This window comes from Sorex fumeus, unplaced genomic scaffold, assembly GCF_029834395.1.
Source record: "Sorex fumeus unplaced genomic scaffold, SorFum_2.1 ptg000061l, whole genome shotgun sequence".
Classification (NCBI taxonomy): Eukaryota; Metazoa; Chordata; class Mammalia; order Eulipotyphla; family Soricidae; genus Sorex; species Sorex fumeus.
The window spans coordinates 4314381-4340622 of record NW_026606118.1 but is presented as its reverse complement, the minus strand read 5'-3'; the positions used below and the strand labels follow the sequence as shown (position 1 = coordinate 4340622).

General features: G+C 58.3%; 1 protein-coding gene across 6 annotated transcripts in view; it reads left to right on the top strand.

The window, feature by feature from the left end:
- Positions 1 to 300: 300 nt before the first annotated feature.
- IGF2R (insulin like growth factor 2 receptor) overlaps positions 301 to 26242 on the top strand; it is a 68175-nt gene continuing 42233 nt past the window's right edge. For all 6 annotated transcript variants that reach the window (XM_056126041.1, XM_056126038.1, XM_056126042.1 and 3 more), the window contains exons 1-3: positions 301 to 467; positions 16884 to 17023; positions 25517 to 25641. In XM_056126041.1, coding sequence (XP_055982016.1) covers positions 316 to 467; positions 16884 to 17023; positions 25517 to 25641 — 417 coding nt within the window. In that variant the 5' untranslated portion in view covers positions 301 to 315. The remainder of the gene's footprint in view (positions 468 to 16883; positions 17024 to 25516; positions 25642 to 26242) is intronic.

Sequence of the window (26242 nt, the reverse complement as noted above, 5' to 3'; positions counted from 1 at the left end):
CGCGCTCACGTGACCGGGGCGGGGCGGGGCCACGGCGGGCGGGGATCACCTGAACAAGGGAGTCACGTGAGCGGGGCGGGGGCGGGGGCGGTGCCGGCCGGGGTCACGTGACGGGGTGCCGCCGCCGCCGCGGCTGCTGCCGAGCCCAGCCGAGCCGCGCTCCCCTCGGGCACTCGCTCGGCTCTCGCTCGGCTCCCGCGCCGCTGCGCCCGCGCCGCTGCGCCCCGTCCCGGCGGCCAGACCGTGCCTCGGCCGCGGCCCCTCGCCGCCGCGCGCCCTTCGCCCCGCCGCGCCGCGCCGTCCGGGCCCGGCACGATGGGGGCCGTCGCCGCCCGGAGCGCCCACCTGGGGCCCGAGCGCCCCGGCCGCCCGCTGCGCTCCCGGCTCGCGCTGCAGCTGCTGCTGCTGCTCGCCTGGGCCGCCGGGGCCGCGCGCGCGCAGGGCGCCGACTTCCCCGAGCTGTGCAGGTGGGTGGCTCGCCGGGCGCCGGCTTCGCCCGCGCCGCCCGAGGCGCGCCGCGGGGTTGGGTGGGGGTGGGTGGGGGGACTGGGGCGCCGGAGGGAAACGGCGGCGTGGGGGGTGCGCGGAGCGCTCTCGGGGCTGGCTTTGGAGCGCCCCGTCCCACCGAGGGAAAGTTGCCGACGCGCGGGGCACGGGTGCGGGGGAGACCCCGGGGTCGCGCGCGCGGGCTGGGGGGGCCCGGGACGCGCGCGGGGCGATCGGCGGCCCGTGGGGGGGTGGGGGCGGCCGTCGGGCCACTTGTGGCTGTCACGAAGGTCCCGGGCGGCTTTGTTGTGCCAGCGGCCGGCCGCCCCGACCCGAGCGGGTTGACACTCGGGCACCCGCGCGCCGGGCGCCTGCCAAAGTTGCCGGGCGCAGGCACCGCCGCTCGGCTTTGTTCCCACCCCACGTTTTCCTGCGAGTTCTGCGGGGCCGGCTGCGCCTCGGGGCGGCCCCTCGGCGGGGAACGACTCCTCCGCGCCAGTGGCCTTGAAGTTGGAGGAGGGTCGGGCGGTTTGTTTCATTTGCGGATCGATTTCCTGCAAGTGGATTTTTCATTTTATCTTTCAAGTAGTTTGGTTTTTCTTTCCCCCTGCAGAAGGTGACTTCCCCCCCCCCCCGCCCTCGCCTTTTCATTTTTGATCTGGCGGGGTGGGGGTTGCACGTTCTGAACGGGCTTTCGCGACTTTACCCTTCGCTCCTCCGAGCCCAGTTTCCTGTCTGGTAGCTCACATGATGTCATTGTCTCCGGGTGGATTATGCTCGTGGACCCTCGGCGCGGGAAGCGTGGTTGTATAATCGTGAGCCCGGTCGAGGACCGCGAAATCCCAGCCGTGGCTCGAGCTCCCGGGGCTGGGGAGCGGCCAATCCCGAGAAATTTCTCACCGGCGGCCTCGCCGACGCTTTCGGCTGGTGGAAAATCCAGCTTTTATTGAGTGTTTGGAAGCTTCAGTCGAAAGGAGGAATGGAAAGTTCTGGGGCTCAACGGCCGAGGCCACTAGTGCCCCCTCCCCCACCTTTTTTTTTTCTGACCCAAGCGAGTTACAACTCCGAGTAAAGTTGAAGACCCTTTAACTTTTTTTTTTGGGGGGGGGGCGCTGAGGTGGGGTGGGCATTGCTAAGTTTCTTGGGGGCTCCTGGTATCAGAGACGGTCTTGCTAGCATCCCTGAGCTCAGACCTGGCGGAATTAATTTTTCCCCGGGGAGCCAGGCTAAGTCCACAATGGACTGCACCCGCGCAGGGGCACACTTTTAATTTTCTCCCGCCTGGTGTTTGGAAGAGAGGAAGAGTGGACTTTTGTTTCCAAGCAGAGGCCCAGTTAGCTGCCCTCAGATACTTAGTTACTCAAGGGAGGCCGCGTGATAGGCAGAAAAGGGAGCAAGGTCAGGCGGAGACTGACACTGGACCAGCAGGAACGTGGGATAATGGCTGCGTGTCCCCACCACATCCTTAAAAAAAAGTTGGCGACTGGAAAATGATTTCTTTGTCGCCACACTTAGATTTGGCCTTGGGGGCAGCGTCCCAGCCCGTGGCCCATGCCCGGGGGCCTTCATTTTTTGCAGTGCCTTGAACTGGCTGTTCATTAACGTCATCTGCAGCTGGAAGCAGGCGTCTAGGGCCCAGCAGGAAATGGCGATCCTATCTTATGGCCAGTGTTGCCCTGCCGTGATAGGCATTGTCAGGGAACCAGAGGTTCTCTGCAGCCCCTTGGGGTTTACTCCTGCGGCCAGGTAGTTTTTGGCCAGCAAACTGGCAGTCAAGGGCGCTGGGCGTGGGCGCCTTTGTGCCCACCTGTTAACTGCCCTGTGGTTTCGCATTGAGACTTCTCCAGAGCCACGTGTCATCTCTGCTTGAAACCCAATACCTGCCAAGTGAAGGGTTTTTTTTTTAAATTTTTTTTTATTTGTTCCCGTTTTAAGTGGGTGCCTTGGCTTAAATCTCTTTTTTTTTTTTTTTTGCTAAGATTTCTTTTTTTTTTTTTGGTGGGGGGGTAGGGTGCTAGGTGGGCAGAAAGAGGTGTGAAAAAAAAATCGTGTACGTTTATGAGGTAACAGTGGCTGAGAGTCCCTCAACTTGAGCACATATTTGAGAAGCAGGGGCCTTTCGAGGCCTTCGGCCCAGCCCAGCTTTGAAAAGCCCCTCCGAGGATGGCCAGAGCAGACTGCGCTAAGTGGCCTTTTTTTATTCCCTGCCTTGGCGTCTGTTGGGCTGAAATGTAAATAGCCCACCCGGTTCTCTGCCCTCGAGTCTGTAATAGCTGCCTTTTTTTTTTTTTTTTTTTGCAAGTGGTACTGTTTGTTTTTAGCCCCTGGGTCGCCCAGCCGCCGCCCCTACCCCCCAGCCCCGACTCTCACCACCACCCCCGCCCCACCCAGACGCAGGGATCACAGAACCGAAGCTCGTAAATCGATCATGTGTCCCCAACCCCCGTTTTCCCGTGGAAAACCGTCGTGGTCATTGGCCTTGCTGCCTGGGCCCCAGGAATCCGCCCGCCAGACCACGAGGCAGCGGGTGGGGGTGGGGCAGACAATGTGCTGCTGGGCGCCGAGCCCCGGCTGCGTGGCCTCCCCGTTTCCAAAAGGGGGATTCGCCTTGCGGGGCGGGGGCCCCCCCTCCCGAGAAGACCCCCCGCCCGGCCCGCTCTCGAGAACCGGGGGCCAGTATTGTTTCTCCGCGGCCTCCTCGGGGCCGCTTGCGGGGTGCCCGTCGGCCGGGCTTCGGCGCCCCGCATGCATTCCTGGGGTGCAGTTTCTTCTTGGGGGTCGCTCGAACCCCGGTGCGCGCCGCCGGGGGACGGCGCGGCCCTGCCCGTCGTCGAAGGCCGCGGCGGGGACAAAGGCGGCTTCGCCGAGGGCCGGGCGGGAGTCGAGGCCGCCATCGTGGCAGCCGGGGGCTTTGCTGGACCCGATGGCCCTGGCCTGGCAGTGCCCCCCACCCCCATCCCCCCGCCCCGCGCCTTCTGGGGGCGGCGGGGAGCCAGGCCGGGGCGCGCGGGGGCTGCGGGGACAGCGGGGGACAGCGGCCGAAGGTCGCCGGGCTGGGACCCGCGAGGGGCCCCAGGGCGGGGGTCGGGGGCAGAGGCCGCGCGGACTCCCAGAGTGCCGCCCCCCGCCACCCCACCGAGGTGTTAACATCCTTAAGGAGCCGCCTGCGGGAGATGCATGCGGAGATGCTTGCGGGCCGGCCCCCGGGACCGGCCGAGACGCTGCAGATTGTTCTCCAAAACTTTTCCCTTTCCCCTCCAAACTGTTAGGGTACAAATGCTGCAAAGTTTTTCTTTTTCTTTCCTTTTTTTTTTTTTAGTATGTCGAGGACAAGAGAATAAAGAATCCAGCTGGGAGGTGAGGCCGTTAGTTGCTCTCTCCATGGATTTTTTTTTTCCCTTCCCTGAGATTTTTTTTTTTTCCGAGGGAACATTGCTCAGATGCCTAATTTGGGCCACATGTGAAGCCTGGCCCCCATCCATTTGTGTGTATACATTTCTTGCAACAATAAATGTGTAGAAACGCCGAGATGGCTAATTACGGGCCCTTGGATGGCCTGCCTCCTGCTCACAGCAGCATTCTGACCCATTCCCAGGAAATGAATTCCTGCTTGCACTTTGTCTTTTATCAGGGGTTCAAGAGGGAAATTTTAAGAAAGAAAAAAAAAAAGAGGGGCTTGAGAAAAAGAATTTGCTTGGTCGTTGGTATAGGAAACAGTCTGGGCCCCACGAGCGGGGCTGGGGCAGAAATGAGCTCATTTCTTTGCAGGAATTGCTCCCCCCCTCACCCCCCCAACACCTTTTTATTGGAAAAAGATCTTCCTTATCTCCCAGCTCTCCCTTCTCTGGATCGACCCCCGCCGGGCTTGGGGAGTTTCTGGAGAGGTGGAAGTAGCTGAGACCGGGGTGGGGGGAGAGTGGGAGTCCTTCCCTCCTAGTGCTGGGAAGGTCTCCCCCACACCCCCATGTGTGAATTACGAGGATGTGTCCCAATATTCACTCAGAGGAGGGAGAGGCACGGCTGGCACAGGCACCCGGCTCACTTAGTGGCCTGGGCACCACCCTCCCCCCTCCCCAGGAAGACCCCCACAGGGAGGTGGGTGAATCCCTCGTGCTGGGATTTTTCTCTTTGCTCCAAGAGTAGCTCCGAAGTGCCTGCTCAGAGTTTCGAGGAATAAAGGCAGCGTGTCCAGGGCTCTGTCGGGTGTGTTTATCCCTAGCTTCACAGCCGACCCCTCCCAGGGCTAATTTACACCATGGTGAAGGAGGGTGTGTATGGAACGCCCCCGATTCCAATTGCTGGGGGTCCCCGTCCTTGACTTTGTGGAGCTGTCTCAGAGCCACTTTGATTTTTTTTTTTTTTTTGGGTGGGGGCGCATACACCCAGCAACACTTGGGGCTGCTCCTGGCTCTGCCCTGAGGAATCACTCCTGGTGATGCTTGGGGGACCATGTGGGGTGCCAGGATGGAACCTGGGGCGGCTGCATGCGAGGCCAGTGCTTTGCTTTGCCACTGTGGTCTCTCCCCGGCCCGTCCACTTTGTTGCCCAGGGCCCTTGGCCGTCTTTTAGGGCCATCTTTTGTTTGGTATCTTTTTCTGACTTAGAAGCATTCTTGTCTTCTGTGCCTTAAATATTTGAGAGCAGGGGCATCTCACTGAGCCCTTCAAGGGTTTCAAGAAGCATATGCCCTCTGCAAGTCCATCCTTAGCTACGTGTGATGTGTATTGGGAACATATCCCCGAGTTCTTGTGTTGCCATCTCATTGGGGTAGCTTTGAAAGAGTCAGCTCTGAAGCACCTTTCTGTGAACATTTCAGTTTGCCTAGTTTCTTCTTTAAGGTTTACCCTCTTTGTCGGCTAAGAATTCATTGTTTCTTTGGGGTTTTCTAGCCGCAGCATACTGGGCATTTAGGTTGACTTGTTCTTTGTTGGGCGGGGGTGGGGGGGCGTGCAGAGACACACGTTGGCTGGGCACATACTCAGTAGCACGCCTGGTTTCCACCCACCATATCCAGGAGACACCAATTAGGGCAAACATGTCTCCCAGTAGTTCTCTTTTATTTTTCTTCTCCCAATATTTCTTACGGTTAATTTTTGGGCAGCCACACCCAGTAGGTTCTGAACTCACGGATCACTCCTGGTGGGCTCAGAGGACCATATGGGGTTCCGGGGATCAAACCTCGGTTGGCTGTGTGCAAAGCAAGCCCCCTCCTCACTGTACTGTTGCTCTGGCTCCTTGTTGTCAGTTTAATTGGTTCTTCAGTTCCCTCAGCTGAGAACCACAGCTGAGGGCCGCTCCAGAGTCGAAACAGTTTTCCCTGATGTTCTATAGCTTGTATTCAGTAATCATCGGGTCCATTTTTTTCATGCCTATTTTTGTGATTCTCTGCTGAGAGGTTATCTTTTTGTCATGAATGTAATCTATTCACTCACATTTTGTATAGGGTGTATAGGATATTTGCTGTTGTGAGAAGGCCATGCTTGATTGGTACTGAGGATTGTTTGCTTTGTGTGGGTTTTTGCATACGAGGAACATTTTCCTTCTTTCATTTTAGGCAGGATGCACCAGTAAAACTGCCTGGCCTGGTGCCTTTGAGGAGGTAGGGTACAGCAGGAATTTTGATGCCAGTTTTAGTTTTATCTTCTTTACTCAGGCTTTTTCTTAAGCCAGTTTTCAAAATCTGTCTGTAGTAGAAAGTTGTCCCTTGTACTATACACTTACATATAAACATGTAGCATGCCACGTGGATACTTTCAGACCTATTTTCTGTAGCAGTATGTAGGAAAGAAAAATTTCTGAGGTTTTTGGGGTGCATTTCCCCCGTAGTCCCGTTTCTTAAGGGGCTGTTTGCCTCTTTGAGTCTTTTCAAAAGAACTGCCCTTGTGATCTGGACAGCCCGTCCATCTCTGTCACCACTTACGTGTGATTAATTTCGTGATTATTAGTGCTTACTCTTCTCTTTCTAGCTTTGAGTGGAAAGCTCAGATTTTTGAAAAATGGTTTTTGCACAGTGGCGGGATGGATTTGAAGCTGCGGGTTTCTTTCTCCTGAGTCGACGCCACTCTTGGCTTTGGCGCGTTCTTTTCAGGGGGCGCAGCATTGGTCTCAAACACTGACTTCCGGCATCCTGGCCTGTGGGGCACGTTTGTGCCCCGGTTCCCTGCGCCTGGCTTCCCGCCCTCTCCACGCGTTTGGCCCCTCAGCCTCGCAATCTAAATATTTGCCTTCTTAGGCCCTTCACGTTCTTTCAACTCCTGACCCCTTGGTTTCTGTTTCTTGGGGTGGGGGTGGGACTGGCAGCCCCTATCTCAGTGCTCCCCCAGTGAGTGGATGTCTTCTCGCCGCGGGGCATGGGGGACGGGCCAGGGCCCCACCCGCCACAGGGCCTGGCACCCAGGGAGCGGTTCTGCGTCGTGTCTTTGTCTGTGAGCGGCAGCTGTTCTTGGTGGAAATGTGCTCTTGACGCCGCCTGCATTGTCTCGGCTGCTGCCGTGGAGGGGGCTCTGGGAGAATGCGGTGCCCCCCCCGCCCCCCAGTTGTGCAATTCCATCGTTCCCAAGCCCGTCCACGTCTCTGTTGCGTTCCCCCAGCTCTCGCCTGGTGCCTCCGCACAGCTGTCTGTTCTGGGTGGACCCCAGCTGTCGGGGGGCCTCGGAAGACGGGGAGCAACACCCTGCTCCCACGGTCTCTTCCTCTGGCCCAGGGCCCCTCTTGGCTGGGGCCCATCTCGTTTTCACGGGGCGGGTGCCCCTTGGTGCCTGATTGCCCAGCACGGGGCAGGGCCTCCGGGGCGTTTGCTGCAGTTGTGCATCTGTGCTGGGCTGCTACACAGTTGTTGGCACTTGGCAGGAATTTTTTCCCCCTTTTTTGGGGGGGGTGAGGGTGGGCTGGAGGTGGGCTGGCTGGCCTCTGAGTCTTAGGTGCCTTCCTGTCTCCCAACTGTCCTCCTCTCCCCCCTCCTCCTGCTGGGGGCAGCTGCTGACCCCTGGGACGGGCGGCCGCTCAGGCTGCAGCTGGAGGCATGGGGCGCCTTCTCCAGCGGGCTCCGGGCGGATTCCCGCCTTTCCTGGGGATCTCACATTCCTCCTCAGGAGAGCGTTGGAATCCTGTCCAGCTTGGAGTCTGTCCGAGTGGTGGGGGCCCAGGCACGTTGCTGACCCCCGGGTCCTGGTTCCTGTGTGCTCAGCATGTGCTCGGGGAGAGGCGGCCGCACGTAGGCACCCGCGTCTGCCTGCGAGCAGCCCCAGGGCCTCGAACCTGCCCCTCTTCACCCTGGGTGCCGCCGTGAGCCCCTTGGGAGCCAGCCCTCCTCCCTGGCACATTTCTCCTTCCTCCGGCTCCTGCCCCCCGCCCCCTCCTCCCAAGAGCCCTTTGGAGAAAAGCAACGTTTGCGATCGTTAACAAAAAAAAAAGTTTGAAAACCGCTGGACTCTTGGTTCTCTGGTCCATTTTTCATCCAGAAGCCTGTGGTTCTGAGGTATGAATCCTTCAGGATTCCTTCAGTTGTGAGCAGCAGAAAAGCCCAACTGAAACCCCCTGAAACAACGAGGAGCTTGATGACAGGAGGTGTGGGATTTGGGCGGGCGCCAGGTGCCATATGTCAGGGCGGGCCTGGGCCCTGCGCCCTTTCCTGCGATTTTCTTGGCTTCGCCCTCCTCCCTGCGGTGGCTGTGGCGGCCCCGCCGTCCCGAGGAGCAGAGAACCTCCTTGTGTCTTCCTGTGGGAGCTCAGCGGGCTTCGGCAGGGGTGTGGGCGCCAGCAGGGGCCCCCGGCCCTGCTCAGACCTCACAGGCTTCCTGGAAGGGGGGCCTGGGGCTGGCTCTGGGGCCAGGGCCAGGCCTGCAGCCCGGGGAGGGACGTGCCTCTTCTTCCCTTGGTCTCCTGTGCTGGGCCTTGAAGGCGCAGCTGCGGCTGGGTTTGGAGGTGCCCTGAGCAGTGCGTCAGAGACCTATTTTTGTCTTTGTGTGAGCCAGAGTGGGGGTGGGGGTCTCCGGGTGGGAACCCTCCTCCCAGTCTTCCTGCAGTTCCTGAGAACACTGTCCCCATCCCCAGCGGCCCTGCCCTGGGTCTTCCCAGAGGCACCCCGGTCTCCGGAGGGTGCTGTGGCGCCCCTCTCAGCCGCGCTTCGGGGGCGGGCTGGGGGGGGGGCGGAGAGTGGCAGCGGGGACCATGGCCCTGGGAATCTGTGGTCCGCCGGCAGATGGGGAGGAAGGTTAAAGAGCTGTCCCCTCCCTTTGAGTCTTCGTGCCTCTGGGCGCAAAAGTAGACACACATGTAGCTGCAACAGTAACACACAGAACAGACACATGAGCTGGGAGTGGCAAGAGTAACAGAAGCAGACAGGCTGTTTCAAACCTCTGCTAGCCGCAAAGGTAGCCCACAAGTGAGCTGTGTCAAATGTGTGTGAGCTGCACACCCGCGCACACACATTTCACACAGACACACACACAGAGCTGTGCTCAAACACATGTGAGCCCGCGGGCGCCCACTCTGCCCCTGAAACAACCCCCCCGCCAACCCGGCTCTGGAGGTGCGCACACACACACCCATACACATGTGAGCCCGTGGGTGCCCACTCTGCCCCTGAAAGCCCTCCCCTCCCGCGGCTCTGGAGGTGTGAGGCTGATGGCCGCCTTCTCTCTAGAAGCCTTCCTGTCAGCCACTTAGCCGTTTGGAAGCCCCATGCAGTACTGAAAGCAAGAGCTCTTCCCCACGCCCCCGGCAGGCAGCCGGGGAAAGCCACCCGGTGGAGTGGAGGTGCTGGAGGAGTGGGTTCCTCGAAGCGACATGGGCGTGTCCCTCTGAGTCACCCCACCTGCCTGCCTCTGAGGTGTTACTCAGCCCCTGGGGAGGCGGGACCGGCCCTTTTGGGCGGGGCAGGGCGGCACCGGGCCCAGGGCTGGCTAGAGGTTGGGGCACCGGGTTTGTCAGTGGCGCAGGTAAGTGTGGGGGCGCCTGGCACGGCCCCGCGGTGGCACCAGGACCTTCTGCCGAGACCTGCATCTTCCCAGACCTCGAAAGAAAGACCCTCCAGGGGAGCCACAGCCTGCAAGTGGGATCTTGGTGTGGGGTGGGGTGGGGGGGGTGGCTTGTCTGACCCTGACTTGAAGATGGTGAGAAGAAGCCTGGTTTGGAAAGAAAGCAACAGAACAGGGCCTCGGGGCGGAAAGGAGAGGGGCTCGCCCTGGGTGCACCCGCCCAGCCCAGGCAGAAGCTGGGTGGTGTGCAAGCCACGCGCCCTGGGGCTCTGTGTCCCCTCCCGAGGCGATGTCCTTCCCTTCCTGCCCCTGCCCGCAGCTTCTGGCTGTCAGATTTCAGGCCTGGAGGCAGGGGTGTGTGTGTTGTGTGTGCGTGTGTGCACGTGTGTGCACGTGCCCTGGGCCCCCAGCTTTGACTTTTCTCCAGGCTCCAGCTCCATGCTCACGCCCCTTTCTCCTCTCTCCTCCCTCACCCTGTGGTGGCCCTCTCCGAGACCCTGCGGCTGTGCTGGCCGAATCCCCCCCTGAGGGCCCCAGGAAGCCTCTGCCACGTTGCTCGCACACTGTTCCTGCCTTGATTTTCCACACGCTGACCTCATGGGGGGGGCTGTGTTTCGGGGATGAGGAAGTGGGGGCTCAGAGAGATTGTGCCCTGCACAGCTGGTCAGCGTGGGGAGGGGGTCAGGGCCACCCCCCTCCCCCGACTTCACTTCCACATAGAGAGCTGGGTAGAACAGCCTTGAGGGGACCTTGGCCAGCCCAGAGGTGGCTGATAGGGAGTCTCTAGCATCCCCCTGCCCCGGCCGTCCTCTGGCTCATAGTCCTCCTCTCCTCTGCCCCCTTCCCCCGGGTGCCTTTATCTCTGTCCACAGCCTGGCAGAACTGTTAGCGTCGGAAGTGAAGTGCTTCCTCTATAGGCTGGGCTGGGCCATGCCAAACGCCAGTGACCCCTGGCCGGGCACGGGGCTTGGGGATCGGCCCGGGCTAGACCCAGGCTTCGTGTCTTGTGCGTGACTCTGCTGCAAACGTCCACTTTGGATGCGGCCCCTTCCCACCCCCCCTCCCCCCGGTCCCCGCACCCCCCTCCTCTGCCCCCGCTCATTTCTGAGACCGTTGCAGAGTTTGGAAGGTTAGTGGGCTGGATGTAGGAGTTGAGAAACTGTCTGATAATGACAAGGGGTAGCCGTGCGCCAAGTGATTGCTTTAACATTCCGTGAGAGGACTTGGAGGCCGGCCGAAGGCAGGAAAACCGTTTCTGATGCGCAGGCTGGAAAGACTTTGCATCTCCCTCGTCTCCAAAGCTTCGATTTGGGGCTCACTCTAGGTTCAGAAAAACATTCCTCGAGCCAGTGACCGTGAGCTGTATCTTGCTCTGCGATTTCAGCTCGTATATCACCAACCGGGTGGGTTTTCTTTTTCTTTCTTTTTTTTTTAAAGGAAGCCAAATGATAGACTCACATCTGCTTATTTTATTACCGAGTCCATTGTTCCCCCCACCCCCATCTTGCTACGTGGCCCCATGAGTGAAGGCCAGCGGAATAATAATCTCTCCCAGCTCGCGGCCAGGGCCGGAACCCCCAGACTCCTGGGGAAGGGGGGAGCAGAGATGAAATTAAAGAGAGGAAAGTGACGTGGCCCAGGGGGAGAGGGTGTGGGGGACTCAGCGAGGGTTCCTGGAACCCTTTGTCTTGGCGGGAAGAAGCCTGGTTTTTCGAGTTGGGCTTTTTCCTCTGAGAGACTGGGCGGACGGTCCATCCCACGTTGAGCGTTAAAGTCAGCCCTGGTGTGGACATCCACTGTCGGGTCTCGCTACTCGCCCCCCCTCCCCTTCCTGTCCATGGTGTCTACCGCGGAGCCAGGATGGAACCCAGGGCTTGGCACACACAAAGCACGTGCTCTGCCCCTCGGCCCCAGATGTGTGTGGAGTTAGCCCTGAAGAAACTCCCTGAGCGGTTTCGCAAAAGGCCATGGGGCTTGTGGGTCCGGCTCGGAGGTGTCAGGGAGGCCAGCAAGCGCTTCCTCCCCCGCTCCTAACTTCTCCCTTTCTGGAGCAGACTCCAGGGCTGCCACTGCTGTTCCTCTTCCAGGCTCCGAGGGCCGGGGTGTGGCCCCCGGGCCCCGCTCCCCGGGCTGTGGGGGCTGAGAATGTGGGGTCCCCGCAGGGTGGCTCACAGAACACTACTTGTGTGCCTGCCTCCTCCTGCTGGTCATCTGCCAACACCTTTCAGGAGATTATGAAATTTAAGCCCAGGGAGGTTAAAATGGGAGCCGTGTGCCCCGGACAGATGTGGGCCTGCACCCAGCCCTGCTCCCCAGAGCAGCCACGGGGGTCTCGGGCCTGCTCAGTGCTGGGCCGCCTCTAGCCTCTGGCATCCCGGGCTCCTGGGGGCCCCCACGCTGGGCTCCTGCCCCCGCCTGCAGGGTGCAAGGGTGCCACGTGGCGCTCCCCCCCCCCCCTTGTGAGGTCCCTCTCGACAAGGGGGTTCCAGAAGGCAGTGCCGAGGCAAGGAGCCCTTTTGGGGGTGGTGTGGGTGGGAGCGGAGAGAGACGGGAGCAGCAGTGGCTCTGTGGGGTGGGGCGGCCATGCCGGAGGGGTGCCTCTCACACTGCATGAGAGAGAATGCAGAACTGGGGAGGCGAGGGGCCACCAGAGGGTGAGATTGGGGGCTGGGGAGGAGGCCGCTGAGGCTGCTGCACCCCCATCTGCTCTGAGTTCTTTCTGCCACACAGCTCCTGATGGGAGGGCCCGCTGAGAGAGAGAGAGAGAGAGAGAGAGAGAGAGAGAGAGAGAGAGAGAGAGAGAGAGAGAGAGTTAAGTTTCAGGACTGTAGTGGAAACCAAATATTTTCTGAAAAGTTAAAAAGAAACTTAAGGATTGAAAATCAATGAGGCAGTTGCCCTTGGGGCCCTGTCGGCCTGGCCTTGCCCCTGGCCTTGTCCCTGCGATGGGTGGCGTGGGGCCCAGACATCTTCGACCCCTCAGCCCTGAACCCCCGCACCCTGCTAACCCAGCCTCTCTTTGGCAGTGGCGCCCGCCCCTCGGTGCCCACGGGCCTTGTTCTCGAGACAGGGGTGCCTCCTGTCCAGGGGGCAATAGACGTGAAGCGGATGCAGCACCCAGGATGGGAAGGACCCCTGCAGGGTGGCGGCAGAGTTAGGGGCTCAGCGGGACCACCCACATGGCCCAGAGGACTTGGCGGGCCTGCTCGCTGGGGTCGGGCTGGGGTTGCTTTGTTTGGGAGTGGGCGGGCACTCGGCCCTCAAGGACGGAGGGCAGGGGTGGGGGGGGGCGGGTGCATGCTTTTGGCTCATTTCAGAGCCTGGGAGTTCTCACCCTGGGCTGTGCAGGGGAGCAGCTGGGGTGGGGGGGGGGTGGAGGGGGGGCTGTTGAGTGAGGGTTGCAGGACTGGGACCCTGGGCAGGGTTTCCGGCCAGGCTTCTCTTTGTCCATCTGCGTCCTGGGCCCTGGCTCTTCCCACAGGTGGGGCGGGCTGGGACCCAGGCCCTTTGGCTCTGGAAAGGCCCCGGGAGAGCTCCAGGGAAATGGCCTTTGGGCTCCCACCTGCCTGGCCGCAGGACGTGTCTGTCAGGAAATTTATGTGAAACACGTGTGTGTTTGTGGAGTCTACATTTCCACATAGCTTGCAAATAGCCCCTCTTGGAGGTTTGTTTCTTGGTAAAGTTAAAAACTTGACTATTAAAAAGCTGAGTTGGCTCTTTGAGAGGCTATGCGGTCTCTCCCTCCCTCCCTCGGCCTCCCCCCCTCTCCTCTCTGTCTCTCCTCTCTCCCGCTCTTGTCTCTCCCTCTCTCCCTCTCTCTCTCTCTAGGTCTCTCTCCCCTCCTGTTTCCCCCTCCTCTATCTTTCCCAGGGTCAGAGCAAGCCTTCTAGAACAGCAGGCTTCTCCGCTTAGTTGTTCTGCGGGCCACTGTTGGGGGGTTTCCTGCGTTTGACCAGGCTTGCTTGCTTTGGGTGGGTAGAGGATTTTCTGGTGGACAAGCTTTTGGGCAAAAATTTATTATTCCTCAAAGATATAATGAAATTTATTCCGTTTATAATACTTTCATCGCTTCTGCAACCGTTCTCTGGTTGCCTCATGTGATCACGGCGCTGTTAAACGGCACTGTCAGTCGGGAGCGAGTGATTTCAGCCGAGGCCTCGCTGGTGGCCTGTCCTTTCATCTGGGAGAGCCTGGAGTCGGCTCCCTGTGAATGTGTAATTTTCTGAAAGGGTACTCTCCGATATTTGACGTGACTTTCAAGTTTATGATGGAGTCGCCTTTAAAAAGTTTTTTTTTTTTTGCTTAAAAAAATATATATATATTTGCGAGTGTAAGTGTGCCTGGCTGATGCCGGGAACGGCGGGAGCTAAGGGCCTTGTGCTCGCAAGTCTTCATGAATAATCAAAAAAGATGATTTCAGCTGAACACGGATTCCTGGGTGCCTGGTGATCCAGCCGTCAGGCCCTTTTCTTTGTTTCAAAGCCGCCCCGTGTCCGTTGGAATCTGAATGTCTCAAGTGTGGATGGCCTGCAGATGTCTCGGGAGAGGCGTCCGGAAACAGGCGACCGGCTCTTCTGTTTGAAAATGTGACTCTGGTCCCGTCCCCCAGCTGCTCAGCAGCATTCGCTTTTGTGAGTGACAATGAAGGCCGGGATCAGCCCTCTTGAGGAGGAGCGCGGCCCCGACTCCAGGGCCCTCGTCGCCCCGCCGAGGCTTTTCAGTTTTGTTTCTTTAACTCCCTCATCCCCCTTCCCTGCCCTGCCCTTCCTTTCCCTTCCCATCACGGTCACTGCCGTCATGGTGTTCAGGAGGGTTCACAGGGTTCACCAGGCTTTAGTCGCGGGGCTCCCTCACACAGGGCCCCTCGCACCCCGTGGTGCGGCAGGAAATGGTTTTCATTGCCGGCAGGCTCACACTGAACACACGAGAGACACAGGGGATTGGAACTCAGGCCCAGGTGCTTGCAAGGCAGGCGCGGGCCCCCGAGCCCTTCCTTCTCCGGGGCCACCTGGATCAATCTTGACAACAGAATATGAAATGTCAGGAAAGAAGAGGAATACACTCTCGCATCAAGCCAGATTTCCTCCCCGCAGGGCCTTTCTGATTAACAGAAAGAAAATCAGGACAGCGTGTCCCCCGTCTCCCCCATCTCTGTTTCCTGCTCCCCTCACACACACTTTCCCCGTGGTCCTCCACTTCCCCGGGCCCGCCCTTCCTTCCTTCCTTCCTTCCTTCCTTCCTTCCTTCCTTCCTTCCTTCCTTCCTTCCTCCCTCCCTCCCTCCCTCCCTTCCTTCCTTCCTTCCTTTGCTGTAGGCAAGCTTAGCGTCAGGTACTGCACAGCTGCTCACAGTGGATCCTTCCCCGCTGCCCTGTTCTCAGCCGATCCCTTTCCATCCGACTCTCTCTGCTTAGAACTGGAACATGCAATGCCGAGGTTTTCCATTTGATGCCTCCATATCCTGGGGGAAAAAAAAAAGGACAAAAAATTAGTCCTAGCTCCTGAACACGGGATGAGTATGCCCCTCTAATGAGCGGTAATTAATAGAAGAGCCTCGCTAAGTAGTCTGCAAGTAAAAAACAAACAAAAAAAAGGCGCTTGCATCAAAGTTTTAAGAAAGGCACATGGCGAGTGTCCCACCCTGCCCCCCACTCAGCCTGCCGGGTGGACCTCGGGACTGGCCGAGTGGGCCTCCCTGCTCACATTCCAGCCCGCTCCCTTTCCATGGGGTGCCGCCGAGGGCCTGCCCTGCTGGGATTGCTTTCCCGCCCGTCCGTCCTCTTTTTTTTTTTTTTTTTGTCATTCAAGAGTGCGATGAGTCCCCTTCATTTCCTATCTCTGTCTGCGGCAGCTGTTTCTGCTTTGTCAGCGCCCCGCTCGGGAGGAGGGCTGTCTGGGGATTTGTTTGCCTGCAGGTTTCCTCACCTGCCCGGGAGAAAACAGCCCTCCCCGCCCCACCCCCCCAGGCCCCTTTGTGCCCCGGCTGGCGGAAACGCTGGAGACTGGAGGCCCGAAGGAAAGGTTAATGAAGGTCCGGGAGCCAGACCCTCACCCCTGCCCGTGCCCGCTAATCCACTCCCCGCTTTTCTCAGCTCATTACCCCTCCTGACCAGCCCTGGGGGAGAAGGCGAAGGTGTTACGGGAGGGGGAGGAGGCAGTGGGTTCCGTGGCAGCTGCCTTCAGCCTGGGGTGAGCCTGGAGTCACCCCACGGTCAGGAAGTGGCCCCGGCCGGCCTGTTTTTCAGGTTTCTCCCCGGGGAGCATTCTGTCCTGCTGCTCTGTGCTCAGCTTCAGCAGGGGGGATTTGCCGCCCTAGACTCCAGCTCCTTGTCTGCGACCCCTCCACTCCTGGGGGCGACTGCAGGAGATTGTTCCGGACAAGGAGGGGGTGGGCTTGTCCATGTGGCTCTGGGATGTGCGCTGTTGCTTCTACAGATGGACCCTTGAAACATGTGCTTTGTCTCAGGGCTTAGAGACTCCAGGGCCTCCCCTTGCTCCCCAGACTCCCCACAAGGCCGGGTGGAGCTCACCCCCGCAATTCTCATTCAATCAATCTTCCTTTCAGCAAGACTGTGGAATTGATACGCCATCGGCTTCGCGTCTCGCAAATGGCTCTTTTGAGCCTCTCGCCTCCTTTTTCAAAGTCTCTGCCCTTGCCGAGGAGGAAGCGAGCCCCATTTTGTTTGTAAAACCAGACCAGACACATTGCTCCCTGGGAAAAAGGAGGAATTGGGAATCATTGTTTGGTCAGGAGGGGCCATTATTCTACCCCAAGCTCGCAGTTCGGCCCATTAATGAGTAATCCGGGTCTGCCTTGCCAAAGGTCTGAGCGGGCAGTGGGTTGCGAGGCCTGCGAGAGGCTCCGGGTAGCGGGTCCGTTTCAAGTCCGTCGGATGTTGAATCAGGTATTTGACTCCTGGGCCTCTGAACTGTCTCTTTGGAGGTGAAAGTGGGAAGCGGAACTTTCTTTCGAACCATGGTTTCAAAATATTTCAAAGTTTCTAAAACACACTCCCCAGGTTGAAAGCAGTTCCCTGGCATTGGAGCGTCCAGTGTGATGGGAAGGTCGTCCCTCACCTTCACTGAGGAAGGTGTCCGCTCTTCAACATGGCTCCCGGGCAGTTACTTATCTGAATTGATATTCTTAACCTTCACCATGGACTTATAAGTATTTTGATGACCATGGAGTCCCGAGGCGGCTTCGGGGCGGATTGAACCAGAGTGAGGCGGTATTTAGTGGTTTGGCGGTCCTGGCCCCCATCCCACGTAACATCCTTCGACTTTAGTATTTTTGGCTGATGAGCGTGTGTCTTCTAGGCTGTGGGAGTCTTAAGCTAATGTGGCTCGAATGTAAAACTGGAGAGAAGCTTAATTATTGGCGGATCAATGACAGTGACAAATTGTTTTTCTTCCTTTCTAGTGCTACGTGGGAAGCTGTTGATACCAAAAATAACATACTTTATAAGATCAGCGTCTGCGGAAATGTGAACATTGCCCAGTGCGGCTCCTCCAGTGCCATTTGTATGTATAACTGGAAGACAAAGACCTACCGCTCCGTGGGTGAGTCAGAGTACCCAGGCAGCCCGGCTTCGCCCCGTGACCCCCTGGCTCTGTGGACAGGGACGTGTCTGGCGCAAGGTCCCCGAGACACGTTGGTGCACCTGGAAATATTTCAAAATATCCCACGTGAGGTCTGAACCCACCTCCCTGGAAGACCTCCGGAACAGGGGTGCTCAGGCCGCCCCCGGCAGCCCCAGAACCATTCCTCCCATTTCTGGGGCTCTGGAAGTTTCGGCAGGGTACAACCCCACAGGGCTGTGTTCTTCTCCCGTGGCTCTTCAGCCCTCCCTGTGTGTTGCTCTCATGTTCACCCCCACTTGGGCCCCGTTCCCCCCGCAGCTCTGCTCAGTGTTACCTCTAGGCCTGCAAGGGAGCAGCAGGGCGGCTGCGGGCCGTTCCCCCCCACCCCCCCACGGCCAGGCCAATGGCATGGCGCTGGGAGGGCATACAGGGAGCCCAGGGGCTCAGCAGCCGCCGATGGGCAGCGAGGCCACAGTTCCGAGTGGGAATTCCTGAGCTCACGGTTCAAAGGGCTTTTTAGAAAAGTCGGGTTTCGCCTCCTCGGAGTCGGGCCCGGGAGGTCTGCGGGCCGAACTCCTGTTTGGTTTTCCGCCCGCCCCGAGAGAGCCCTGTCTAGACGGGTGAAGGTGGCCAGACGGATTTGAGGCCCCGGGTAGCCATCCGAGGAAGCGGCAGGTGCGCTGAACTCTCGGCTCAGACATGTTTTATGATTCTGAGAAACTTTGCAAATGAGATCGCCAGTTTCCTGGTTGGGATCTTTTCGACAATCCTCAGAGCGAGGCCGCAAGAGGCTTGTTGGCAGTCTTCACTCCGGTTTTCAGGAAAAGGAAAAGTCATTTTCTCCTTGGTTTCCTTGTCGACTTTGATAATATTTTCTGATGAAAAGCGAGTCTTCTTGTGGGTGCCGGGAGTGGCCGGTGTGGGGTTGTGGAGCCTGGGCGGTGAGGCCCCCAGGGCCCCCCAGACAGACAGTTGCGGGGACCAACCAGTCGGCGTGGAAAGCCAGTTCGTGGAGTTGATGGACGTGGGTCACCCTTCAGGGGTTCATGCTTGATAGGTCCTGGGAGGGTCATTGCGTGTCCAGACTGGTTTCTGGAAGCCTGAGTCCCGCGGGTGGGTCGGGAGAGGATGGAGAAAGGGTAGAGGCAGAGAGCTAACCAGAGGAGTTAAACGCCAAGTCACGGGCTGAGTCCTGGGTGAGGCTGGAAGCCAGCACTGTCAGTCCAGTCTGATTTTTACTCAAAGATGCATGTGGCGGATACTTCCCCCAAGCATCCGACCTCCCGAATGGGGAGAGAAGGGTGGTCTGCGAGAACGCGCTCTGACCTCTGACCTTCCGCTGTCACTCAGGAGAGCAGCAAAGCCCGCAAGAGCCAGACATCAGCATCACACTGAGAGCCTGCCTGGGTCCCCTACTTGGGCCGGTTTCTGCTCTCCAGCAAAAGCACCAAATTTGTTACTGTAAATTTAGTTTTGTAACTTAATAACGAGATTTGTCATGCACTTCTGTGCCAGGTGTTCTGCTTTGGCGCTGTTTAAATTCATTCAGCCACTTCGGAACTCGGAGATCCCATTTCCCCTTGTCTTCCGAGGGTCTGCGGCTTTGCCAGGGGCGGTGGCGTGGTTAAGGCTTTGGGTACTGAGGTGCCGACTCCAGAGTCCGGGTTCTTCTCCAGGGCTGTGTGTTGTGAGTCACTGGGTCACACCAGACGGGGCAGAGCTAAAATGGGAACTGAGATGGGAAATCTGAACTCCTGATTCTGAGAAGGCAGCTGAAACTTCTCATGAACTTGCTAGAAAGACGGGTGTGTGTGTGGGGGGGGGGAAGGGTAGGGTGGGGTGTGTTCTGAGAACATTCACAAAGAACAGACTCTTAGCAGAAGAGGGGAACTGAGGATCGAACAGAGATCTCAAAATACGTGACAGTGAACGTGGAGGAAAAACGACAAAAACTGGTTGTAATTAGACCCTTTAGTAAGAAACAAGGTTAGCCCTCCCTGTGGAAGCCTAACACAGAACTTGGGGAGCAATTCGAGTTCAAGAGGAACTCTAAGGCCCAGAGAGTGCGCAGAGGCCTGGAGCATAGGCCGAAGTCAGGGCACCAAGTTAGTCCTCCAGGCGCAACTGCACTATTGGGGGTCAGGCCCCCCCAACCCCCAAATAGCAAACAGAAAAGAGCCAAAAAAGATAATAGAACATTGGGTGGGGGAGGACCCTAGCAAGTAAAATATATAACTGGATTCGGGAGAGCTGAGAGTGTCTCTGAATAAATGATAAGAAAGACAAACAGCACAGGAGGAATAGGTTAAAGGTCACAGAGGAGGTGATCCAGATGGCCGTTGCTACGCCGGCAGTACCCAGGCGCAACGCCTAAGAAATGTGCCATCTCATTTCTCTTTCATCAAATCAGCAGAAGTGGAAATGGTTGAATCATAGAGTGCCAGCAAGGAGCCTGGAAACGGGCGCATTTGTCTGTTGCTTACAAAAAGGAAGATGGTTTTCTAGAGAACCCTTTGGGAAGATAATTGTTGATGTGAGTTTCATAGTGCCCAAGGGCCATTTTCACACTTAGAAATGATTTTTCAGACGTCAGCTTTGGTTCAAGCCGTATTGCATCATTTTGACTTACACACACACACACACACACAAAACAACAACAACAACAACACTGGTTCTTCCTTAGGGAAATGAGGCTGTTCCATATGTAAATGTAGCAGAGTTGAACATTTTTACGGGGCCTGGGAACAACATTTGGTTCCATTTACAACCTAGTGGAAGTATCCCTGCGTTTTAAAATGATTTATACATTTTATGTACTTGATTTCCTTTTTTAAGTATTTCAGCTGTCTGATCTCACATTGAAAACTTAAGTACAACAATATTTTTTTTAACAAATTTAATATTAAACTTATAAATGTAGTAAGCCTGTAGTTGCCTTGTTCTAATTTTGTCCTGAGCCGAGATCAGATGGTCAGTTACAGCTTTCTGAATTCAAGTGTCATGAATATGTGTAAATAACTGAACGTGTTCATGTGCCTCTGGGCAGCCCTGACGAATACTCTGGTTTCCAGGGAATGAGTCAGAGGGTTAAAAATCTGTGCACCTTGGGAAACCTGTTTCCAGGCGGATGGACACGGGGCCCTCCCACCAGGAGCAGTGTGAGTTGAGCTTCTTACCGTCCCCACTAACGCTTGGGACTGGAGCGGCTTCCGGTTGGTGACCTGGGGAGGATGAGGAGAACTGTAAGGCCGGTGCTGTGCCAAGTGGCTTCTTTGGCCTGCAGGAGCCTGGCCCTCACTCTTGTGGGCAGCCCCCACAATCGGCCGCTGCCATCCCAGCCGCTCCCTGGATTGCATTTTGTGCCTCTGGCTTCAAGATTTTTTTTTAAAGTCTTTTCTTCTTAAGTCCTGTTAGTCTTTCATTTTCTTAAAGCCATATATTTCTGTTGGATATTTAAGATGAGATCTGGTTGAATTCGGGGTATGAGTCATGTCTTTGTCTCATTTATTGTCTCTGCTGATACTCTGGCAGGGCCTGTTAAATCTCAAAGTCTCTCTTCCCATAACTTACCTTGGTAAATCTCACTGAGAGACAGATTAGTACCGTGCACAGATTTCTGTGCAGAGGAAAAAATGTTTCTTTGGCAGCCGTGGCTCATTGTAGCACATAAGCTGGAAAATCTAACTGCATGGGCGTAGTTCGAGACATTGTAGCACGCTTTTGTTCTCATTTACTTGGTTGAACCAGTTCTTAAAAGATATAAATTATGTTTTGATACAGTTAACACTTAATGCCCATTTATTTATCTGTAACAAATACTTGAATCAATCACAAAACAGACCCAAAAGAAAAAAAAATCCCTTTTCTCCTGGAGTTTAACATCTGGAGACAGAAACAACAGCGGATAGTAGTTGGGTTAGGACGTGACCAACACTGTAGAAAAATCAGGGAAGGGGTGTGGGGGTGGGGTGAGGAGTGCTGGGGTTTCATGGTGTGTGTTCGGGTGGGGGGGTCAGAGCCTCTCCCCCCGACCTCCTCGCAGAGTGACACCAAAGCGAAGACTTGGAGCTGAGGCAGTTCTAGAGCAGCACGGGGCTGGGTTGGGGGGGGGGGGGGAGTTGTCCCTTTCCGGGGGTCGGGGGAGCCGGTGGTAGCAAGAATAGAAATTTCTTTTATAGAGTGTTACTATAAAGAGGAGCAGAAAGAGGACGCAGTAGCTGGAGGGAAAAATCAGGCCGACAGGCTTCTGTTGGAACGTGGTGACACAGCACGTGCTGGCAGGCTGGAGCACACGATGCGGTCCGGGGTGGGTGGTGGGGCCGCCTGGCACCCTGGTGCCTTGCACGGAGCGGCCCCTGTGCCCGGCGGAGACTCGGAGGCGGCGGGCGGCGCGGGGAGAGCCGGGCGCTGCAGCCTCGGCGAGGTCGGGTTGCCGCGAGCTCGGCTGGGCTCGGCCGGGGTCCGCCGAGGGCGGCAGGCGAGGCCGGCTAGGCTCGGAGCGCGGTGGGCTCGCGCGGGCTCGCGCGGGCTCAGGCGGGCTCGGGTGAGCGCGCTGCGTCTGCGCTACCCGGCGCAGCGGCTGCAGCGGCGGAGCAGCGTGGCTGGATCCAGTGGGGACGGGCGAGCGCGGCCTGGCGGGTCGGACGCGCAGGGTCGGCAGGACCCGGCGCGCCCGGAGCCGCAGAGCGTGGCCGGGCCCGCTGGAGATGGGCGAGCGCACCCGGGCCGCCCCTCGGGGACGCAGGCTTGGGATGACCCGGTGCGGCCGGGACGGGCGGGTACTGGTGAGCGCGGTCCGGTCTGGCGGACCCGGACGAGCACGGCCCACAAGGTGTGGCCTGGCGAGCGCTCTTGGGCGGCCCCGGCGCGGGCGGGTGGCCCTGGCCTGGATGCCGCGGTCCGGCGGATGCGCCTCCGCCGGGGAAGCACTGGAGGGTCCAGCGGGCCCAGGCGAGCTCGGTGTGGCCGGACGGGCCGAGCCTGGAGAGCGTCAGGCGGACTCGGCGCGCGCTGCCTGGTCCGGGTGACCGGGTTTGGCGTGCGCGGCCAGAGGGTCCCGGTGCCGTCTAGTCTGGTGGGGTCCCGCCAGAGCGGTCTCGTCGGATGGGGGCGTACAAACTCGGCCGGGTCTTGCGGACCCAGCCTGGAGAGCGCGGTCTGGAGGACACGGCGGGGCCTGGAGGGGCCCGATGAACGCGGCCGGGCTGGCCGGGCACGCTGGGTCTGTAGGACCCGGCCAGGTCTGGCCCGGAGAGTGTGGCCCGGTCTGGCGGCCCCGGCCTGGAGAGCGCCGTCTGCTGGGCGCGGTGCTCGAGGTCTGGCCGGGAGGACTCCGCCGGCCGATTCGGGTCCGGCAACCCCGGCGCGGCGCAGTCCGGAGGACTCGGCGCGATCTGGCGGGCTCGGCGAACGCGGCCCAGTCGGGCGGGCCCGGCGAACGCGGCGCGGTCAGGCGGAGCTGGCCTGGAGAGCGCGGTCGGCAGGGCCTGGGGCCCGAGGTCCGGCGGGTACGGCGGGCCCGGCGCGGTGCGGCGGACCCAGCGCGCGGTCTGGCGGACCCAGCGTGCCGTGCGGCGGGCCCAGCGCGCAGTCTGCAGAACCCAGCGCGGCCCGGCGAACCCGGTCTGGGGCGCGCGCGCTGGCGGGCCCGGCGCGGCGCGGGCGCGGCGGGCCTGGGCTGGCGGACTCGGCGCGCACTGCGGCTCGGGCGGGCGGGCCTGGCGCGCGCAGCCTGGTCGGGACCACCCAGCCCGGCGAGCGCGGCCTGGAGGTTCCGGGGCCCCGGCGGGGCGCTCAGGGCTGGCGGAGCTGGCGGAGCTCGCCCGGCGAGCGAGGTCTGGCGGGCCTGGCGGCGGCGGCGGCGGCGGCAGCAGAGGCGGCGGCGGCGGCTGCAGCAGCGGCGGCGGCGGCGGCGGCGGCGCGCGCTCTGCAGGACCCGGCGCGGTCTGGCGGGTCCGCCGAGCGCGGCCCGGCCCATTTGGCGCCGTCCTCGGGAGCTGGCCGCCGGCCTGGCGTGCTGGCCACGGCCCCGCGGTGGCCGGGGGCCGGGGTGATCTGCCCGGCGGAGGTGGTGGACGGGCCGCTGGATCGTGGGCGCGAGGCCGATGGCAACTGCCCGTGCAGGCGGCGGCGGGGGTCGGCCGCGCGCGCGGAGTCCGCGGTTGCGGCGAGCCCCCGGGAACGCTCCGCACCGGGCCGGAAGTGGCCGCCTTTTGGGGGGGACGCGCTTGGGGGAGGGTCTTTGACGTGGGGGGGGGCGTGGCCCGTGCGCGCCCTCTTGCGGTCGCCGAGCGCACCGCCTTGCGCCGGTCCGGTGCGCGCGTGCGCTCGAGCGCCCCTTAGCGCGCAATTGGGGGTGCAGCCCCGACTCCCGCTGCACCTGCTGTGAGGCTGGGCCTCCGGCGCTGTCCACGGTGCGCAAAGCCGTGGGCGCGGGCCACGGCACTGCGCTGTCCTCGGTGCGCAAAGCGCGGGCACTGGCCACGTCGCTGTCCTCGGTGCGCAAAGCGCGATCGCTGGCCACGTCGCTGTCCTCGGTGCGCAAAGCGCGGGCGCTGGCCACGTCGCTGTCCTCGGTGCGCAAAGCGCGTCCGCTGGCCACGGCGCTGTCCTCGGTGCGCAAAGCGCGGGCACTGGCCACGTCGCTGTCCTCGGTGCGCAAAGCGCGTCCGCTGGCCACATCGCTGTCCTCGGTGCGCAAAGCGCGGGCGCTGGCCACGTCGCTGTCCTCGGTGCGCAAAGCGCGGGCGCTGGCCACGTCGCTGTCCTCGGTGCGCAAAGCGCGGGCGCTGGCCACGACGCCGGTCACGTTGCTGTCCTCGGTCCCAGAATCTCTGCTGCGTTCCAGCGGAGGTGCCCGGTTCCCGAAGACCTTTGCGCTGGCGGGCCGCCGGGAGAACCATCCTGTGGCCCGCCTGGCGTTGCGGTAGCAGTGCCGCGACTCCCCACCGGTCCCTGGAACGTCTTGCACTCCATTCCTTCCTCCCCATCCCCATTAAAAAAACAAAAAACAAAACAGAAATGAAAACCCCCAAACGCAGCAGCTACCACTAGGGCGTATGGTGGGTTGGAGCAAGGCTGCCCCAGGTCGGGATACACGCTTGTCCTTAGGCCGTGGGCTAACCTTTTTTGTTTTTTAATTAGTTGTTTGAAATAAAAGTGATAAGCTTCATCTCAGAACTAGTCAGTAACCATGATCTCTGTGTTCCCTACTTTCCCTGTTTCCCTTCCCTTTGTTGGAAATAATCATCACTCTACAACCTGGAGATATTAATCATTATACGTATAATTATATACAGTAATAACTATTATTTTGGCCCAGAGTCTTTTTACACGTGGTATATATGGTGCTGGACAAATATGTAGAAAGTATCACATTCGGGGTGATCTTTCAGCACCTACAAGAGTGAGCGAATTGCTCAAATTGCCCAGTTGCTCAAAGACCCTCACTGTGATGGTCATCAGGGTTGTTACAACTCCCAGATAAAACTTCAAATCCAGACCCTATCAAAGTTAATCCAGGCGTTCTTGGGATGTTTCCAGGGTTCTTGCTAATGTAATGAACGGGGGATGTTCTCTTCCCTGTGGGCTCCTGAGAATGTGCATATGCGGGGGGCTGTGTTCTGTGGGTGTCTGGAGAGTGGAATAGCCAGGAGGGGGACCGGGAGCCTCCGGGGTCTCCGGAGGGGACCTGGCTTTAGTGGAGCCATACTCCTGGCACGTGGGCACTCTGCAATCCTCTCGCCCAGCTCTCATTTTCGTCAGCAGGACGGCTGTGATCCACGTGTAGGTAGCCTTGATTTGCAGGCCTTGAGCACCAGAGCTGTTGAACATCTCCCCCTGAATTCATTGACACGTGTTTGTCTGTCTGACTGGGCCGTGGCTGTTATCTCTTGACTTTCCATTCCACGTGCCCTGTTCTTTTTCTCTAGAAACGTTTGGGTTTTTCTCTTTGCTTTTGACAGTAAATTCACCATAAAGTAACTGTGTCCTTTGCGTCTTTTTTTTTTTCCTAGCTAGAGGGCCTGAATTTCAAAGCTTCATAAAATAATTTATTCTTATTTATTTGTGAGGATGTGTAACACATACAAGTATGCTTGTTTTTTGCTCCTGTTTCCTTATTCTGTATTTCCATTGTGTCACACGTTTCTATTTTATCTTTTCCCAAAATAGAAATCTTTAAAATTCAGTAAGTCGAATGAATTGAAAAAAAAAATTTCTTTTTGTAATGAATGCTATTGAGTTTTAAGAAATCCTAGTTTTTTTCTGTATTAAGATCTCAAAGGTTCAGCCTAATCAATGGCTGAATAAATAGCAATACTCCTACATAAAAAAAAAAAAAAGACCTCTGACTTTGGAAGAGCTTAAGGACATTTGCCCTTGAATGGATTTTGAGTTGTGCACGGCAGAGAGGGGTGTGGAGAGGTCTGGCTTTATTCCCCACTGGCTCACGTGCGTTCGTTCTCCAAACAGGTGACCCCACTCTGAAGAGCGCAACCAGATCGCTGATGGAGTTCAACACCACGCTGAGCTGCGGCGTTCAGAACCCCAATCTGAGGCTGCAGAGTAGCATTGCCTTTCTGTGCGGGAAAACTCTGGTGAGTCGGGCAGAGCCCACGTGGTCTCAGCTTTGTTCGCTCGCGCACGGCTCCGGGGATTCGGGGTGAGCGCAGTCTTGAACACACAAACAGAAGCCCCATTAAATCACCGTCGCCACGAAGAACCGTCCGCAAACAAGCCCTGAGCCTAAAGTCACACGTTTCGGGAGAAACTTGAACTGCATCTGTGTGAAACCGTAGCTCAAGGTGATGGATGTGTGTAAACTCAAAGCAGTTTAAGTCTCGATAGATTTTTTTAAATCACTGTTGCAAGTGCGCGTCCCAGTAGTTCTAAAGCCGGTTCTTGCAGCTTTTTCATTTCCATACTTTTCAGGTCAGTGCTTGGGTTTTTAATGGTTCTCTTCATTTTTCCCCATTAAATCAGAGAAACTGACATAAGTAGAGGTAAGTAAGGAGGAAGCTTATTGTGAGGGTAATGGGGTTTCCAGCCCTATTAAACACAAGTGTTGAAAGTGCACCCCACGTTTGTTCTCACCCTGTGAATTTCGTGATTTTATTTTTGGGGTGTGTGTGTATTTTTTTCTGTGGGGAATTTTAATCTTTAGCATTTAGAAAAGGACTTTTAGGAAGCAGCTGTTAG